At 48.2% G+C, this 20,931-nt stretch overlaps 1 protein-coding gene across 2 annotated transcripts in view; it reads left to right on the forward strand.

Annotated features, from left to right (window-relative positions):
• LOC142765648 (papilin-like) overlaps positions 1–20,931 on the forward strand; it is a 63,804-nt gene that overhangs the window by 24,754 nt on the left and 18,119 nt on the right. The window contains exon 1 of one of the 2 annotated variants that reach the window (XM_075866989.1): positions 4,654–4,758. The exons of the other annotated variant lie outside the window; for it this stretch is intronic. Within the exon in view, the coding sequence (XP_075723104.1) occupies positions 4,704–4,758 (55 nt within the window). The 5' untranslated portion in view covers positions 4,654–4,703. Of the gene's footprint in view, positions 1–4,653; positions 4,759–20,931 lie in introns of those variants that run through there. 2 annotated transcript variants of the gene reach the window in all.

A 20,931-nucleotide genomic window follows, 5' to 3' on the forward strand; every position in this document is an offset into this window, starting at 1 on the left:
CAACATATGATTATTATTATTATTATTATTATTATTATTATTATTATTATTATTATTATTATTATTATTATTATTATTATTATTATTATTATTATTATTATTATTAGTATTATTAAAGAGACGAACAAGAAGAATAAGAATTTTGTACACCACTGTATTTTACGTGTTGGCTTCATGTTCCCACGATGTCATCCTAGGATGGGATTTCTCATCACGTCATCACGCCGTCGTGGACTGCGCTCAGGCCGAAGTGGAGCTGTGACCGTTTCGTGATGCGCCTTCTGTTGATGCGGCCGTATCTAGTGTGGCAACCTTGTCGTCACGACGGATATAGACCTTCCTCCTTTCAGCGCCCAGTTTGTCCCTGCCTGCTGTGCTTCACTTTCTGGCGCTACCGTCCTATTCACGCCATCTGAAATATTCAGTAGCCGCCACCACACATCGCTGCCATTCGCCGTTCTTGCGCTTTGTCAAGACCGGTTCCAATATTTATTTCCAATCCCAACTCGTGCTCCCTCAGTTTACGCCACAACGAGACGCTCGGCCACATTCAGCTTATCGATGAAGGTACTATATAGTGTCTGCCGATTTCTTCGACACCAAGCTGAATATGGAGCTGAACGCATTGGTTTCTCACTTTGCCTCGGACAGCGTGTCTTTCATTGCATTTAACCGTTCTATTGACAGTCATCTCGCCCGGGCTCAGCGAGAGCAGCTTGTTACCCTGTTGCACGAATTCAGGTGTTCATTTTACTTTCCCCAAGCGGTTCTAGGAAGAACGAACACAGTTGTGCACACAATTGACACAGGGAAGAGTACTCCTTTGCGCCAGCACCCCTATCGTGTGTCCCAGGCGGCGCGTCGCGTAATTCCAGAACAAGTAGACGACATGATACAGCGTGGAGTCTTCAAGCATTTTTGTAGTCCTTGGTCTTCCCCAGTTGTACTCTAAAAAAAAGGATGGTTCGATCCGGTTCTGCGTAGAGTACAGGCGCCTAAACAACATTACGAGGAGAGATGTTTACCCTTTTCTCCACATACACGACGCTCTCGATTGTCTCCAAGTAAGGAATTCTTTTCCTTGCTTGACCTTCGCTCAGAATATTGGCAGGTCCCAATGGCTGAGTCTCATCGTCCAAAAACGGTGTTCGTCACACCGGATGGTCTCTATGAATTTACCGTAATGCCATTCGGACTCTGCAATGCGCCCGCAACATTCAAGCGAATGATCAACAGCATTTTACGTGGTCTCAAATGGAACATACGCTTGTGCTATCTTAATGACGTTGTGGTCGTTTCACCCGATTTCACTTCACATCTCACTCGTCTGCGTAAGATTCTACAGTGCGTTGTAAACGCCAGGATTCAGCTTAACCTGAAGAAATGTTACTTCGGGGCTAAACAACTCACCATACTTGGTCATGTCATCTCGAAAGCCGGCATCCTTCCCAACCCTGAGAAGCTTCGTGCTTTTGCCGAATTTCCTAAGCTGACTACAGTTTAAGAACTACGGAGCTTTGTGGGCCTGTGCTCCTATTTTCGTCGGTTTGTCCAGAACTTTGCTTCCATCATCGCACCGCTCACCAAACTCCTTGCTGGTCCCGCAGATCTTTTGAATTGAACAGCAGCCTTTGACGAATTCTTCGCAAAACTGCGCCAACTCCCTACTTCACCACCCGTACTGCGCCACTACGACCCTATACTGCGCCGACCGAAGTACACACGAATGCAAGTGACGTCGGCATTGGTGCAGTACTCGCGCAACGCAAACCAGGTTTTATGGAGTATGTGGTCGCCTATGCCAGCCGTGTCCTCACTAAGGCAGAAGCCAACTATTCTGTTACGGAAAAAGAGTGCCTCGGGATTTTGTGGGCGTTAAACATGTCTCGCCCCTATTTGTACGGCCAAACATTTGATGTGGTAACTGACCATCACGCACTCTGTTAGTTGGCTTCACTGAAAGATTCTTCTGGTCGCCTCGGACGTTAGGCACTACGCCTTCAGCAATTCGACATACACGTCGCCTACCGATCGGGGCAAAAGCACTATGACGCAGATGCGCTTTTACGATCACCCGGTAAACCTGATGATACGCTAATATCAGCCCTTGACCTGCCCCTCTCTGCCGTCAGCGTCACAGACATGCCATCTGAACAGCGGGGGGACCCTTGGATTGTCTCGCTCTTGAATATCTTTTCTGACGCATCAACTTCCAGTTATCCGCATGCTCTTCGCCGCCAAGCAACGCATTTCGCCAGACGGGATGGCCTGTTATACCGTCGAAACAGTCGAGTGGTGGGTCGTAAATGGCTGCTAGTCATACTCAGCCATATACGGTCTGATATCTGCAAATATTTTCATGCTGAACCGCAACACGCACACGCCGGAGCGCTAAAGACGTGTGAGCAGATCCGCCAACTTCACTACTGGCGGAGTATGTACACGTTTGTACGCAAACATATTCGCTCATGTTCCTAGTGTCAGCAGCGCAAGACATTCCCTCATTCACCCGGTCAACTGTAGCCTTTACCATATCCTGCACGCCAATTTGACCGTGTTGGGATTGACCTATACGGGCCGCTACCGTGCTCTGTTGGTGGTAATCGATGGGTGATTTTGGCTGCCGACCATCTGACAAGGTACGCCGAAACGGCTGCGCTACCTTCGGCTGGTGCTCGTGACGTTGCAACCTTTATCTTGCATCGGTTTGTTCTTCGTCACGGTGCACCCCGGGAGCTCCCGAGTGAGAGAGGTCACGTATTTTTGTCTGAAGTACTGCAGCAGCTCCTACATTCATGCCGTACTGTACACCGCACATCAACAGCCTACCACCCTCAGACGAATGGCCTAACGGAACGTTTCAATAGAACCCTAGGAGACATGCTCGCTATGTATATTGATTTCGACCACTCCAATTTGAACGTTTTTTTTTTCCTTTGGTGACGTACGCCTACAATACGGCGATTCAATCAACAGGCTTTCCTCCATTTTTGTCTTTTATATGGTCGTGAACCACGCAGCACATTCGACACAATTCTGCCATACAATCCTGATGACGCTTCCGAGTTCAGCCCAGTTTCTGAAATGGCCGAACATGCCGAAGAGTGTCGTCAGCTTGCACGGTCCTTCACACCCGATAATCAAGCCCTCTAAAAAAATCGCCACGACCATGATCTTGTTCAGGACACTTTCCCCGTTGGTTCTCTCGTGTGGCTCCGATTACATTCTCACTCACCTGGACTGACTTCCAAGTTTGCACCGAAATATACTGGCTCTTACCGCGTCATACAGCACCCTTCTTCTGCCACCGATGTGATTGAACCGCTCAAGCCGTCCACGGACAAGCGCCGCCTTGGTCGTGAGACGGTCAAAGTCAGTCACCTCAAGCCCTGCTACGACCCTCCTGTTCTCTCGTCACCTTCAGTCGCCAGGATGGCTCGTCATCGTCGCCGGGATATTGTAGTGGGCAATTCGCAAGGCAATCACTATTGGGACCATCTCTGAGCGCAAATCGCGAGTGTGTGCACGAGCTGTAGACGCTGGACTGCTCAAGTATTTGTGTCCATACCGGCCTTCTGCCTACTACCTGGCGTCGCTATTAAATTTCCTTGCATTATTATTATTATGTTCACGAACTCGATTATCGTCACGTCTGATTGTAGCAGCCTGAAGAAGTGTGCTCATTTTATTTGAAATACAATAAAAAACTATCACAATCACTTAAATGTATATGCTCGTCAGCAAGTTACTCTATAATAAGATAAAAACATTCACTTCCTAGGTACATTGAGAAATTTATAGCTGGCCTTGCAAACATACTGCGCTTTTTGCGATAGACCGGCCTTTCTTACTGGTTGTAGCCAGAACGCCCTTCCTGTGTGCAGTTCTGTTGTCTCCTGAGTACAAGTGCGTTTTTTTTCTCCCTCTCTATGCCTTCTTTCCTGCCCCTATTTCTGCAATCCCAGTAATGGGTAGCAAACCGGATGTCAATACCTTGTGAATATTTCGGCCTTCTTTTTTTTCTCTCTTTCTCTTACGGAAAGCGGCAATTTTGTATTTCACTAGGTAAAATGGTAGAGCAATCTTAACCTTATGCAATACAATAAAGTATGTTTAGTCTGCAACAATACCTTTTTACTGCACTTCACTGACATGGGAAATGAACAACGCCGGTATCGGGAATCGCCGCAACAAAGAGCGGTTTTGAGATAATATTCAGTTTTGCTGCAACATTGAGAACTCGATTGTACCATGCAGTAGGTGTCATTTGTTTATTTTTTTCTATCTTGCTCTCTTCGAAGTGACTTATCTGATGATCACGTATGACAAATTTGTGCATTTATCAGCCGCCTTGAAACAATGTTCCCTTGAAACAAAACACTCCAAAAAGTGTTTAAATAAGTTGGACTACAATGGTTTCAATTGGGAGCCAGGATGAAATCTTACATGCAGCGTGGAAATGTCTCAAATTTCAAGACAGGTGTGTCAATCAAAGCAGGGACCTTGCACAAAATTACTAACTTGTAAGCTAGAAGACAACTTCTCCACGCAGTCACATTGTCACTGCTTTCTAAGAAAAACACCTGCAAGGTCGTCCTTCAACCTGGTTTCAGAAAACAACACGTGCCGAACTAGGTTGCCTGGCGTACAAACCTGGGCCTTGAGAAGTGCTGCGCACATTGTTTGAAGTAAGTCACCTAACTATGGCGCTTCTACATAACGCCATTGCCTTCCTTATTACCATCGCCTACATTCGTGGTATGTTATATGTTTTTGACACAAATCTATGCAAACATGCACAGAGTACAGGTGAAGTTTAATTCAAAAAATGAATCTGGCTCGCGAAAAATCAGTAGTTCAATGATATTGTTTGTATACAATTGTATGCCTTTCCTATTATATAAGCATTTGCTTCTCTGTTTCATTTTGCATGTTTAAAATTTTGCCTATATGTTTAAACTTTCTACGAAAATAACCTACTTGATAAGGACGTTTTTTTTTGTTACGCTTTGTACACAGCAGTCATTTTTCTTCGAATCTTCATCCACTTAAAATCTGGAACCAGCTATAGTATAACCTATTGCTGATAAATTGAAACTGAATTAGTGCAGCGATAGCATTTTCTTCAAACGTGCACATCGAGGCTCAGTAAATAAGGTACATTTTACGCATGTGTTTACCAATACCAAGCTCATTGTTCATTACCAGATGTTAAAACTCAGAGCTTCTATAGGTAGTGATGAAGTATCAAGTATATGAGTATTAATAAAGTGTTTTCATGATTTACAATATAATACATTTCAAAGTTAACAAAAATAATCTGCAACAAAGTCACATATAACGTGTGACTCTGTTAGTACCACTAATTAAGTCAAAATTTTAAGAAGTAAGCAGCACTAATGCCTAAGAAGAAAGTCCTGTTGTTTTCAGAGAGTCTTCAGTAGAGAGGGATATTACTCTTGATGACAACACGCGTCCTCTTTATTGAATCTCACGGCTCTTCTACAAAAGTATATTGCTCTCTGAAGGAATTTAAAGTGAAATGAAAGATGTTCTAATATTCAGTAGAACCTTGCGGTTACTACGGGCTGACATTACAGTCGATGATGTCAAGAGGGTGTAGGAGGAGCAATTTAAGAATACCTGAAAAAAATGCCCCCAACTCCTTGAAGGGAATCGCGAGGAAATGCAACTGCATTTCTTGCGCAGAAAGAGGGTACCATTGCCGTCAAGCATTCGCCTTCAACGACTTCTGCCGTTGCCTCAAAAGGCACCCAACCAGTGAACCATCGATAGTGAAGAGCGAGAGGAGGGAAGAGTGGGGCGCCAGCGTTTTCAACTTCGCGCTGGCGTTTTACAGCTGTTTCTCGAGCACACACTTCTGGATGTTCTTGAAAGGCGCCCAGCCAGCGAACGTTCGAGAGGGAGGCGTGAGCGGACGGGACAGTCGAGCACAGGGAAGAGAGAGAGCACAAGACAAGAGAAGGAGCGGTGAAGCACTGTTCCTATCCTCTCCTACGCTCTCTCGCACCACATGATCTGGTTGCTAGGGGCGAGGATAAAAGCGCGCTCCCGCAGCTGTTGTTTGGGAGACGGAGTGATAGCGTACAGACATTTGCCGGCTTCTGCCGGCCCGCGAACACCACCGCGGACAACGCCGGATGCCTGACGAATCCCGACTAAAAATGCATTCGCAATTAAAAAAACTTTGTCTAGCTGTGTCCCCGTGAGCGTGCCGCCTAAAGTGAATGCGTGGAAATCTACGTCATCTTTGTTTCCTCTCGCGGAGCCATTCTACACTCCGACGTAAGGTTTGGCGGCTCACTAGACCTGTTTAGCTGATCATCACTTACAGTAAGCCACACACAGATGTAGCGTCTCGAGCAAGTGCAGGTATGGTGGTGCAGAGAATAGAGTTTTCTAAATGTACACTAGAGGGAACTACGGCGCTAGTGTTCATAGGAGCTGCAACACACGGTGCTTCAGTGAGCATGGGAATGATAGATTTTACATGGCTTTGACTAATATTTCTACTTATGGTTTCTTGGGTGTTCGTGTGCCTTGAAGGTGTTTTCTCACAAAACAAAAATTAGCAAATATTATGTGGTTGCGCTTCACCACCTCAAATTTTTAGATTCACAATTTCAAATCAGGTCATTAAGTTCGAAAGCGTTCATTCTTTTCTTTGAAACACAACCGAAACACAGCAATAAACGAAGCCACAAGTGCGATTCACCACCCGCAAGTACTAAGACCAGGCAAATCAGCGTACTATCCATCATTTCCATCATTGCTGAACGACCGCAGCGCCCCCGTCCCCTGTAGTGAATTTTAAGATATTATATGGTGCTGGGGACAGCATAGATTTAGCAATTCCAACAATGGTGTTTTGACGAGACGCGCTCATCATGGCTGAATAACGACATCAAAAACAAGTCGACTCACTCATCACGTCCCTTTGCCAGACCTAATCAATAAGGCCGTGTTTCAGCACTGCTGACGTTCCAGACATAGCATACCGAGCATGACGTCACCGTGTTCGCTCGACGTCTCAAGAAGCCTGGCTGCCACAGCATCTACGTTCCTACCAAAAAAATTGTACCGTAACCATGGAGTGAATCATCATGAGTGGGGCGAAGCTTCATATGGTTTTATTGGTAAACCGTGAATTGTGCATCCGTCCGTCCGTTGGCCCATCTTGTGAATACTCCAAGTACCACCATCTCGCATCTTTTTAGAATATATTTATCACATAAAAGTACCGCCATCCAGTGGTCATTACAAGGAATAGACAAAACGTGGCTACTTCCTACTACTACATACATCGAGGACGAACGACCCACAGATTGAGGAACTTCGCACCTAAAAGTGCTATTTGCAATCACTTGTTAGGACCCTCACATCGCTGTTCGAATGCAGCACGAGTAAAACTGCCCTTGCGTGCTCCAAAGTCATGCGATGGAATGTGCGTCAGCTTCCCCGTTGAACGTATATTTCTAAAGAGAGTCACGTACACGACAAGTCAACATTTGCGAAAAGGTCTAATGCCTTATCTTGCAATGTCCAATATGCGAACAGTCTCAACGGGATTTCGCCGTAGCCATCGCCCTTGCCATCACCGCCAAGTCACAGATTAAGCCCACATGATAAGATTTCTCAGCGTATTGTAGCGCACGAACGGGAGCTATGAACAAATCAGAAGCGGAGTTACATAAGCCGAGTCATCTCCTGAAATGTTGGACTGGTGGTCGAACGCTAAAGCAGAAAAAACGCCCCGCCTTTCGTCAACAACAAAACAGATGAAGGGATGGGGGAATCAATTTATGGGGCGAAACAACTTCTAGGTAATAGATGTCAGTTACAGGTTTGGCTATGGCGTCTTCATTTCACAGCATGATACAGTTGACAGAAACATTGCTGCGTGATGGAGGAAGCATGCCGACATCCCCATCGACCACATGTAACGTCAGGGATTGTCTTTGTGCATCTTGCGTATTATGCTGGTCAGAGGCCAGCGTGATCACACCGCCTGGTATGTTGACAATGTTGTGGTGCTATCTTAAATACAATCCCAGTCTCAGCGTTTTGCTATGCTCCGGTATATTTCCATATCGCTACTAAAGCTATATTCGTGATAGTAAGTCTTGTATATTTCTCTGCAGTTCTAATTATCTAGCCCAAATGAATTTCATTATAAGAAACCATTATTTCTACTCTGAATTTTATATTTTCATCTGTGCCAGTCACTCACCAACAATGAAAAGTGTGCGCCAAATCAAGGAAAGCCGTAAATTCAAGCCCGTCAAACATTACAGAGATGTTGGCAGTCGCAGTTCCCTCTGCATCATTTTTCTGTTCGGCGCCTGCGTGTTTCCGCAAGAACGGAGGATTTTCGGCAACTTGAGGACTTGTAACCTTCTTCCCACAACCCGCAGCTTCAAGTGTTCCACAATGGGGCTGGGAGACCAACCTCTGTTGACATCAGCTAATGTACGGCGTTTTTGTGAATAAAACGAACCAGTGATGGTGAGGGCGTCCGGAAGTTAGCTGATATTCGGCATGAGTTGTAGTAGGCTGGCAAGGACGTCATTTACGGTAGTGTGGCTGCCATGCAGCTGTCGGGTATAACAAAACATCAGCTAACGTCGGTATTTCAAATGCATTTCCTGTATGCCAAATATGGGGTCAGCCCTCATTAGGTCAGGACTCCATAAGCATATCAATACTCATCTTCTAGACTAGTCCCACGTTTGTAGCTCACCCAAAGTGTCATTTCTCATGATACGTGAGAAAATATTGAAGTTCACACAAATTAATGCCAGAAACAGTCGCAAAATCAGTGAAAAAATGTTAGATGGAGAGTTCATGTGGACGTTACCGGCCACAAGCGAAAGTTTGGTGTGCTGCTTGTTTTAGACTCCAAACACACAGAAGCAAAAAAGTGCCACAACTTTATGCAGTGGTTCAGGGATGCATGGCAAGAGAGGGCATTGCGTGTCTTGACACCGGTTTGTATTACCGGTGGTGTCGAGTAACCAATGCTAAAACCAATGCTAAATGCAAAAATTTGTCTCCCGGCTTGGGGACAACGTATTCACGTTGCCCTTAAAGGGCCACTAAAGGCAACTAATAAGTCAACGTTGATTGCTCAAATGGCGGTCCAAAAACCTTGTTGTGTTACTTTCGTGCCAAGAAAGAGTATTTTTTGAAATAAAATCACGTTTTAGTGGTCTGCATTGAGTTAGCGCGCTTCAAACTGTTTATAACATTCCTTTTTCGGTGCACAACGTTGTCCGGCTTTGCTTCCCGGACACTGATACTACTAGCCGCAGAACGAAAGCAGCGGAGCCACAGCAGCAACAGTAGCCATTGATCAATTTCCTGCCATTGGCTTCAAGGTGACACACGTGTTTTGGTTCAACTGGGCCTCGCTAGATGGCACGCCCTGTCCAGTTTAACCACGTGAAAAATAAATTTTTGAACCACTCACGTCATTCCTTATTGTAACATCTGGCGGTTTTTTTACCATGATTCAAACGGAAACAAACAAGCAGAATTTTATAGCGTCTTTTCTAGCACAGAATGTTCTTTGGTGCAGCTAGATCGATTACTAGTGACTAATTGTGGGTGGTTCGTCTGACGTCATCGGAATCATTTCGCAAATTTCCTACTGCAGTGCATGTATTTTTGAGCATTTCCCCTAATGTCTCGGTAAGCAGGGCACTTCTATTGACAATATTATCACGGGGGTGAGAAAACGAATAAAATAAATATATTTACAAAATATACAGAGAAAGTCAGAGGCAGCTGCAGCCAATATGGAGGTACAACGGCAACAACAACACGCACGCGATCACATTCATTGTCTTCGTCGTCTACTTGATGCTCTCTTGTTGCTGATGTCGTGTAACATACAACCCCCCGCCGCCGGAAGCGCCGTCTCAGCGCCTAAGGGAGAGTGGCATCATATGCGGAGATGTATGGTTTCAGCCGGGACGCGTGGACGACGTCAGTGGCGAGTGTGGACGACGACTACTGACTGTCCAACGGAGCGATCTCATATGTGACCTCAGAAAGCCGGCGTAAACCTTGTAGGGCCCCGAGTAGAGAGATGGGAGCTTCGAAGAGAGGCCGACGTAGACATGGAATCCAAGGGAGGACCAATGAACCTGGAGAGTAGGAAACTACTCTGTGGTGGCTATTGTAGCGGGCCTTCTGAGAGAGCTGCGAGTGAAGAAGACGTTCCCGTGCGATTTGGAGGCCGACTTGAACCCGAGAAGTGGCATCGCGGGCGTACTCTGTAACCGTTTGCGTAGTTGATGGGAGAAGAGTCTCGAAGGGTAACGCTGGATGGCGGCCGAACAATAAATAGAAGGAGGAGAAGCCAGCGGTGTCGTGGCGTGACGAATCCTATGCGAATTTCGCATAAGGCAAAGTACTATCTCAGTCAAGGTGATCTTTGGAAACGTACATGGAGAGCATCGTTCTCAAGCTTCGATTTAGGCACTCGGTAAGACCATTTGTTTGCGGGTGGTACGCCATAGTGAGCCTGTGACGCGTCGAACACGAGCCAAGCATGTCACTTACTGCTTTTTAAAGAAATGAGCGACCACGATCGGTCAGCAGCTGTCGAAAGGCGCCATGGTGAAGAATTACTTCTTGAAGCAGAAGTCCACGACGTCAGTGGCACAGCTTGTCGGTAGCGCTCGTGTGATAGCGTATCTTGTGGCGTAGGTTGAATGTTTGGAGCGCTGGCAGGACTCACAAGCAGCAGCGTATCGACGCACAAACAGTAAAGGCCTGGCCAGAAGAATCTACGCCGTGAGCGATCGTACGTGCGCGTGACCCCGAGATGTACAGCGGACGTCGTGAAGCTGTTCAAGTACAGTGGAACGGAGTGTCGCCGAAACTACGAGTAGTAGTTCTGGTCCTTCGGCACTGGTGTTGCGTCGGTAAAGAATGCCATCCCGACAACGAACGAATGTAGCGACAGGTCTACGTCGTAACTTACTCTGCATGACATACCGCAAGTGGACTTCGCTGAGCTGTTCTTTGCGTATGTCAGTGAAAGCAGACATGGTGAAGACACAAGGGTCAGAATGATGTGCTGAAAGGTTGGGTGGGTCCACGGGATGACGGGATAGACAGTCAGCATCCTAGTACATCAGGCCAGATTTGTATGTCATTTCAAAGCTGTATTCTTGGGGTTTTAAGGCCCAATGGCCAAGTCGTCCAGTTGTATCTTTAAGCGACGACAGCCAGCACAAGGCATGGTGATCCGTAATTACCGAAAAGGTGCGGCCAAAGAAGCATGGTCAAAATTTTCCGACTGCCACGACTAGTGAGAGACACTCACGCTCTGTGATGGAAAACTTGCTCTTCTAAGGACAAATAATGGCGACTGGCATAAGCGGTGACGCAATCCTGTCCTCGTTGCCGCTGGGCGAGAAGAGCACCGATTTCTTGTCATCGGTATCGGTACGAACTTCAGTGTGGGCTGACAAGTCAAAATGGGCCAAGATGGGTGGAGAAGTGAGTAATGTTGTGAAGGTGCTGAAGGCAGTTGCTTGGTTAGTACCCCAATAAAAAGGCATGTCCTTCTTCAGCGGACCGGTAACACTGCATACATTTTTTTGCGGAACGTGGTACAGGAAAAACTTCTACAACTCGAAATTTCTCAGGATCAGGTTGCATGCCTCGAGCACTGACTGACAAGGTGGCCTAGCACAGTGATTTCACGACGGCCAAAGCGACATTTGGAAGAGTTGAGCTGAAGTCCTGCTGTCCGCAAAACCTCAAGAACAGCCGATAGGCGGCTAAGGTGGCTTTCAGATGTAGGTGAAAATACAATGACGTCACCCAGATAGCACAGGCATGTGAACCCTTTGTATCCACGCCGGAGAGAGTCCATCATCCTTTCAAATGTAGCTGGGGCATTCCACAATCTGAATAGCATAACCTTGAACAGGAAAAGTCCATCTGGTGTAATGAGTGCGGTTTTCTCACGGTCTCGATGACCGACAGAAGTCTGCCAGTTTCCTGATCGTAAGTCGATAGATGAAAAGTAGGCAGACCCGTGTAGGCACTCGAGAGCATCGTCAATCCACGGCAGTGGATACACGTCCTTACGGATTACTTTATTTAAGTGACGGTAGTCTATGCAGAAGTGCTAGCTGCCATCCGTCTTCTTGACTAGCACGACCGGCGATGCCAATAGACTACAGGAAGGTTCGATGACGTCTTTTGTGAGCATTCTTCAACTTCGTGCTGGATAACTTGTCGCTCAGCATCAGACACGCAATAAGGACGTCATCAGATGGGGCTAGCGTCTCCAGTGTTATTGCTTTGAGTTACGAAGGATGTCTGACCCAATGGGTGGTCATCAAAATCAAAGATGTCATGGTAAGATTTCAGCAGGTGCCGGATATCAGTTATCTGTGCTGGAAGAAGGTCAGGGGGGATCACCTTGTCGATGATGGCATCTGCTGCGCTCTTCGAGGAGAAGAATGGTTCAGAGGACGAAGAAGACTCGGCAATGAACGCCGAAATGGCAGCATCTATAGAAGAAACTTCTGCCGAAATCTTACCATCTGGGATAACTTCAGCGCGCCAGCTGAAGTTTAGGATCGGAAAGATGCTGTATTTCCCGGGACTTTCAAAAGTGTGTGAGGCACGGCAACATTTTTGGCCAGCGAAATGTCAGCAATAGGTGTCAACATGTAGGCGCCGTCGGGAACAGGAGAGATAGCTCTCAGGTTCACGTAGGTAATAGCTTGAGGTGCTAGGTGAACGTGATCCACAGAACACATGCGTGGTTGAGCTGGTGTTCGGTCGTCATGGAAACACGTTAAATCAAGTTAAAGCATGCCGGTTGCACAATCAATAAGGGCAGTGTGGGCGGATAAAAAGTCTATGCCAAGGATAAGTTTATGGGAACATTTCTCGAGCACAGTAGATAGGACTGTGGTGGAGCGATCGGGAACACTTATACGCGCGGAGCACATTCCAAGCACGGGAAATGTGTCACCGTTCGCGACCTGAATAAGTGGTACTGTGGATGACGTTAAAACTTTCCTAAGGTGGCAACGAAGTTCTGAATTCATCACTGTTATGTGAGCCCCTGGGTCCACAAGTGCAACAACGGGTGTGTCGTCTACTTCAGAGTCAATAATGTGGCGTCGAGTAGGCAGCATAGTCAGAGGATTCGGCAGGCAAGTGGTCGATGCAGCATCACCTCCGGGAGCTGCATCATCTAGTTTTCCCGCGGGAGGTGGTCAGTCGGCGACGTTGGTAGACGAAATTGTGGCGAGTGAGACGACGTGCAACGGGAGAGCGGTGAACGGGACTGGTGAGCATGCGGAGATGGAAAGCGACGACCATATGGTGTCATAGAAGGAACGTCTTCCCTGGTGGCCTGAGGTGATTCCCGGTAAGGGTGAAAGCGTCCATGATCCCTCTCTGGGCGATGCGTGTACCCATAGGATGCCTGATGCCAATACTACCGAGTGTTACAATGGTGGGCCACGTGTTCGATACGGCGGCCGCTGAAACAAATCGAACGATCGTCAGCAGTCCTCCACTCTGCTGGATCGCGAGGACGCCCCGGAAGTTTTCGCTTTGGGCATACTAAACAGGGAGTCGACAACGATCGATCGGCTGAGAAAGACCTGTAGTGCACTCGAAGGCCAGTGCAGCATGAGAAAGTTCTTGTCGCACAATGGCATGTACAAGTAGCACTATCTGAAGGCTAGAGTCAGAGGCATCGGAGCACGTGGACGCAGGATACAGAGCTTCAAGTTCACGTCTGATGATCTTGGTCACATGCTCTGCAGTTAACTGCGTCTGTAGTGCAGGCTCATCTTCGCACAACCAGGTTGCTGCTGTGTTTGGTAGTCGAGTGAAATGGTAGATGATACGTCAATTTTTTCCGGCCTCGAAACGCTGGCACTCCCGGATGATGGCATCGACCGTGTTGAAGTCCTTGCATATGAGAAGGTTGAACGCATCATCTGCATTGCCTTTCAATATGTGTGCTACTTTCTTGGTTTCTTTCATGCCATTGTCTGCTTTTCGGCAAAGGGCGAGCACGTCCTGTATGTAAGTCACGTAGGACTCAGCTGACGTTTGCGCACTAGATGGCAACTCTTTCTTGGCCGCTTCCTTTTTACCCACAGACTTCCGGAAAAGGGCAGGCATCTTTCCCTTGCACGCATCCCAGCTTCCAATTCCATCTTGGTGGTTCTCGAACCACACATTTGCTGTTCCTTTCAAGTGGAACAGGATGTTGGCCAACATAATAATTTGATCCCAGCGGTAATTCTTACTTGTACATTCGTACAACGGCAATCATTCTTCAATGTCGACATTATCAGTGCCACCGAACGTGCCAAGATCTTTTAGCTGTGGAAGGACAACATTTGTTGTTATAGTAGCCTCGGCGGGAGCGGGCCCCTGGTTTGCCATGGTGGAAAAACCCAAACGTCGGCCAATGTGGAGCTCCGTTATATGGTGTTGTACCCAGCACCCCCACCAAATGTCATGGGTCTGAGAATAAATTAAATGAATATATTTACAAGTTATGCACGGAGAGTCAGGGGCATCTGCAGCCAAGATGGAGGTACAACAGCAACAACACGAGTGCGATCGCTTTCATCGTGTTCGTCGTCTACCTGACGCTCTCTCGTTGCCGATGTCGTGCAACAATATTGTCAATTTAGATGATGTATTCATTGAACTTTCACTCTGAGGTATTGTTTTTACTTAATTGGCCTTTTATAAGCAAACTATACGTGGTAGAGCTTCTGATTTGGGTGCCAGTTGTTCTACCAAGCTACGCGTTGAAGCCATGGTTATTCAATTGTACCAGTTGCAAAACTGCATTCCAAAACTCTGACCTAAAACTGGCTCAATTTTGTGAGAGTCAGCTGACTTCCGCGCCATCTGGGAGTGGTAACACAACACACAATAGTGCGTTTAACAGCTGGTGTGCGGATCAATCGGTGGTGCGATAATCTGCACACGCCCGACATGCCGGCCAATGGCGTCTCAAGATTTCGACCTATGGGGATTTTTGCAACTATGGAGTTTATGGGGATTTTCGCAACTCGTATGATTGAATGACTCCTATTTACCGACCTAGCTACTCGTCCAACTGCCCAAGCCAGTCTTCCACATCTTCATTCTGGCAGGCATGGAATGGTTCGAAGGTGTGAAGATTCTGCAATGCTACCCATTTTCGGTTGCTTAGAAATTGCGTTTCTTGATCCGGGATGGCAGTGGGCACCGGTGGCCCTTTGTAAAAAGGTGAACTTAGGCGTCGAACATCGACGGCAACGGCGTGAGTAGTGTACAGGCATCCCCACACCAAACTGTCTTGTTGGGCTGCATACGTAGGGCTGCTCGCTATGCAGTACCGACCACAAGACATGTATATTTCCACAGGGTCATGACGTGGACGAAGGAAGCAAACTGCAGGTCGGAAAATAAACTGTTTATTTAGCCTAACTAGTGACCACGTAAAAGAAAAGTCGGATTAAAGCAAGACGCTGGCACTGATAGCGGCGAGCAGAACATCGGCCGTCGATCAACTGAGAAGCAGCGAAGCGCGTCGGCATTTATACACTTGCCATCAAATGTTCTAGCGTTTTCGCTATCGGCGACGCAGGTTCAAGAATAATCTGTAATCTTCACGAGGTGGGTGTAATCTCACCAAAACGATCTACTACAGCCTCGAAGCTTTTTGAATATCGTAGACGCGGTTTACACTGAACGTAGTTTAACGGGATGTTAACAAAAGTTGTGGAAAGGAACATGGCATTGCCCCCTTCTCAAAAAGGCATGATCTCGATGTTTAACAACAGACGAATGTACAATAATATATGAACTAAACAGTATGTAAAAGCAATAAAGAACAGTAACAACGAAATACAGTCCTCATTTCGTGCATGCAATGGCTTGAGGCGTACGACATGGAGGACTTCTGGTCAAGCACAGCCCCATTATGAGTCCGTAATGCCACCAGGAACAACCTCGTAATGGAGTGGGCCAAGACGTCGAACTACTGTATGGTCCGAGGTACCGTCGTGGAAGTTTTTCACTCAAAGCACGTCGGCGTATCGGTGTTCATACAAAAACGCGGTCACCGGGCTGGTACTCAACGAAGCTTCGTCGAAGATTGTAACGGCGGCTGTCGGCCGCCTGCTGATTGTTGATGCGCAGGCGGGCAAGTTGACGAGCTTCTTCCGCGTGCTGAAGGTAGACGGTGACGACGAGGTTTTCTTTTTCAGCGACGTATGGCAGTATGGCGTCGAGCGTCGTTGTCGGGTTCCTTCTGTAGACCAACTTGTACGCCATCATCTGCGTCATTTCTTTTACGGCGGTGTTGTATGCGAAGGTTACATGAGAAAGGATGACGTCCCGCGTCTTGTTTCGACGTCGACGCACATGGCCAGCATGTCAGTGATGGTCTTATCTAGGCGCTCGGTGAGACCATTGGTATGTGTGTGGTACACTGTTCTACGGCGGTGACTTGTCTGGCTGTATGCCAAAATAACTTGGGTTAGCTCAACAGTAAATGCCGTACCTCAGTCGGTGATGAGGACCTCCGGGGCGCCGTGACGCAGGTCGATGTTTTCAACGAAGAATTTGGCTACCTCAGATAAACTACCTTTCGGCAGGGCTTCTGTCTCGGCGTAGCGGGTAAGATGATCGGTAGCTACGACAATCCATTTTTTTCCCACAGCCGACGTCGGCAATGGCCCTAGTAAGTCCTTACCGATTTGCTTGAAGGAATGGCGAGGTGGTTTAATAGGCTGCAGACGTCCTCCTGGCCTTATCGGCAGCGTCTTTCATTGCTGGCAGTCCCGGCACGCCCTCATGTAATGAGGGACGGTGATGGTAAGGCGTGGCTAGCAGTATTTCTTTTGTATTCTCGCGAGTGTGCGGGAAAAACCAAGGTTGTCAGCCGTGGGGTGATGGTGCAGCGCCTGCATAATTTCCGGTCGCATTGCCGAAGCCACGAAGATAAAGTAGCTTGCTCGGGCAGGAAAGAAGTTCTTCTTCACGAACACATTGTCCTTAAAAAGTGATGTCAGTCCTCGCCTGAAGTCTTTCGGAAGGACGCTGGTTCAGCCCTCCAGGTATTTTACTAGCCCTCCCAATTCCGGGTCACTTCGCTGTCACTTGGTGAAGTCGTTGGCAACTATGATTACCAAGAAGTACTCATCATGGTCGACCCGCGATTGGTGGATCGGCTAGGGCACGAGACAGGCCGTTGGCGTCGGATTGTTTCCTTCCAGGCCTGTACACGACGGCAATGGAGAAGTTTTGAAGTCTTAGACTCCATTGTGCAAGGCAACCTGAAGGGTCCTACAAGTTAGCTAGCCAACACAGGGCTTGGTGGTCACTCAACTTTGAAAGGCCTGTTGTGGAGATAAGGGAGAAATTTTGATGCTGCCCAGATGATGGCAAGACACTTCTTTTCTGTTGTGGAATAGTTGGCATCGGCCTTTGATAGCGACCACCTAGCATAACGGATAACCTTTTCAGACCGTCTAGTCTTTTGTAAAAAGACGGCTCCGAGCCCCACGCTGCTTGCGTTGGTGTGTATTTCTGTCTCGACATATTCTTCAAAATGCGCAAGTACCGGCAGTGTCTGTAGTCGTTGTTTGAGCACTTGAAGTGCTTCAATATGCACTGTTTCCCATTTAAAATTGACGTCGGTCCTCGTGAGTTGCGTTAGTGGCTAGGCGATATGTGAAAAGTCTTTGACAAATTGTTTGTGATAGGCGCACATGCCGAGAAATCGGCACACGGCCTTCTTGTCATTGAGTGGCGGGAAGGCAGCGATGGCAGCTGTTTTCTGTGGGTCTGGGCGCACTTTAGTCATGCTGATCACGTCACCCAAAAACAGAAGCTCCTTGTACGCGAAGCGGCATTTTTCTCGCTTCAGTGTAAACCCACAGCTGCTGATCACTTGAAGTACGGATTCAAGGCGCTGGAGGTGTTCGTCGAAGCTAAAAAAAAACATAACGACGTCATCCAAGTGAACAAGGCAAGTCTGTCACTTCAAGCCAGCCCGGACTGTATCTATGATTCGTTGGAAAGTAGCAGGTGCCAAGCAGAGACCAAAGGGCATCACCTTGAACTCAAACAGGCCGCCCGGCGTTGTAAAGGCAGTCTTTTCTCGTCGACTTCGATTTGCCAATAGCTGGTCTTGACGTCCATCGAAGAGGAGTACCTCGAACTTTGAAGGAGATTTCGAGCGTCGTCCATCTGTGGGAGCGGGTACACATCCTTCGTGATGATTTTGTTCAGGCGGTGATAGTCGACGCAGAAGCGTAGAGTTCCGTCAAGCTTCTTCACTAACACCACAGGTGGCGCCCATGGACTCTGAATTCTGAAAGATGTCTTCGCGTAGCATTTCGACGACTTTTTTATTTATGGCCTCGCCTTCTCGCGTCGACACTCTGTATGAGCTCTGACGGAGTGGCCTGGTACTTTCTTCTCTTACGATCCGATGTTTCGCGACGGGAGTCTGTCGAATTCTTGACGATGACGAAAAGCAGTTAATGTATTTCCGGAGCAAGTTTTTCAGCTGTTCTTGTCCATACCTCGTAAGGCTTGGATTAACGTCGAAAGCCGGTTGAAGCGCTTGTGTCGTCTTAGTGCATTCGGCAGAATCAATGATGGTGGAAAGGTTGCTGGCTTCCAGTATTTCTTCGATATACGCTACCTTCGTACCTTTGCTCACGTGCTTCTACTCGTTGCTGAAGTTCGTGAGCATCACTGTTGCGTTCCCTCCTCGCAGCTCGGCTATTCCTCTAGCGACGCCAATTTAGCGGTTGATCAACAGGTGCTGGTCGCCTTCAACGACGCCTTGTATGACTGTTGATTCTTGAGTGCCGACGGAAATGCTGACGCTGGAGAGAGGAGGAATGGTGACTTGGTGTTCCAGCACATTCAAAGTGTACCTCCCGGACGGCGTGTGCGGTGGCAGTGCTTTTTCTGTGGATAGCGTTACTGCCTCAGATCTTAGGTCGATGACGGCGCCGTGTTGACTCAAGAAGTCTATCCCAAGTGTCACATCCCTGAAGCAGTGCTCTAGAATTGAAAAGCTGGCTGGATAAGTCCGGTTATTGATGGTGATTCTTGCTGTGCCAACACCAGCCGGCGTTAGTACATGACCCCTCGTGGTCCTGATTTCAGGGCCTTGCGAAGCACTCTTTACTTTGTTTAACTTCGTCACGAAAGGCCCACTGACGACAGAATAGTCAGCCCCAGTGTCGACGAGAGCGGGGACGTTGTGGCCGTCGAACATTACGTCCGAGTCGCTAGTTCATCATCGTGTGTGTCACTTCGGTAGTGGCGTTGGGTCGCGGCTATGTCAGTTTGCTCCATTGCTTTCATGTTGCGTCGTCAGGTCGTATTCAGAACGTGGGGTGTCACCGTCCAGGCTTTCCCTGGTTCACATCGTATTCGGAAATTACCGTCGCGGCAGCGACGTCGGAGGATCTTCGGTAGTTCGCCGCACAGCAACCGCACCTCCAGTGGTTGCTGCCCTTAATTTCACGGATAAGGGCTAGGAGACCAGCCCCGAGTTGGGCCAGTGTACGGCCGGCGGTGAGAAAACATGTGGCGGCCGGGTGACGGCGGTGAACGAGATCCTCGAGGTGTCCATTGCGCTGCTGCGAGGTAGTCAGCAACGCCGCGGGGTCTTTCCCCCCGCTGTAGACGTGGTGCATCTGCGGTGAAACCACACAGTCCCATCTGATGGTACTGGCAGTGGCGATAAGTGTGGCCAGCTTCTCCGCAGTGGTAACAGAGATGTCGGTGGTCGGAGAACGCCACGCGTCGGTTTTTCTCGGAGCACCACACGTCGGTTTTTCTTGCGCTGACGAGCGGGTGGATGGTATGGCGTCGACGGCGGTGGTGGCTGGCGGCGGAACTGCGGCGATGTGGCCTCTTGACGTGGGCGTGAAGGGGGAGCGTAGCGTCGTGCTGCCACAGCGTAGCTCATCGCTTATGGCTGAGGCTGCCGTGCTTCGGAAACCCCAAGCGATTTGTCAAACTTCTTCGCCAACAATGTCGGCGATCGAGTCCACTTTAGGCTGCGCTGAAGGTAACAGCTTGCGCAGCTCCTCCCGCACAATCGCTCGGATAGTCTCACGCAGGTCGTCGCAGCAGAGTGGTTGCGTTTCTGCGTACTGTGGCGTCGAGCAGCGGTTGAATTGTCAGGTGCGCATCTCCAGCGTCTTTTTGATCGTTGTCACCTCGGAGATGAATGCCTCAACAGTGCATGGTGGGTTTCGCATCATACCAGCGAACAGCTCCTGCTTTACTCCTCGCATGAGGAAGCGAACTTTTTTGTCTTCAGGCATATCGGGTTCAGCATACCGGAATGGTTTCGTCATCTCTTGCGCGAAGAGCGTCACATTTTTGTTTGGAAGCTGCGACCAGAATTCAAGCAACGCTTCGGCCTTCTCCTTGAGTATGGCACTTGTGAAAGTAGCGAGGAACTTTGTGTGGAACGTGCCCCATCTTGTCAAGGTTCGTTCCTGGCTCTCGAACCACGTACGAGCGGCATGATGTAAGGAGAAGTAGGAATGACGAAGCTTATCTTCGCTCGTCCAAACATTGAAAATCGCCACTCGGTCGTATGCCACTAACCAACTTTCCGGGTCTTCAAGGGCTGAACTATGGAAGGTCGGCAGCCCCTTGGGTTGCCGGAGCAAGATTGGTGCAGACGGCACAGGGTCTGTCATCGTTGCTGCGGCCGTGGTCAAGGTCTTGGTCTCCCGGGTATTCTCAGGTCTGAACTCTGGCGGTAGACCTTGTTGCCTGCGGCTTTTTCACTGCTCGGGGCTGTCGTCGATGTTTTCACAACTGGCGCTGGCTTCAAGGCTTGACGGGGGCGTCTGATACATGGAAAAA

This window comes from Rhipicephalus microplus, chromosome 6, assembly GCF_043290135.1.
Source record: "Rhipicephalus microplus isolate Deutch F79 chromosome 6, USDA_Rmic, whole genome shotgun sequence".
Taxonomy (NCBI): Eukaryota; Metazoa; Arthropoda; class Arachnida; order Ixodida; family Ixodidae; genus Rhipicephalus; species Rhipicephalus microplus.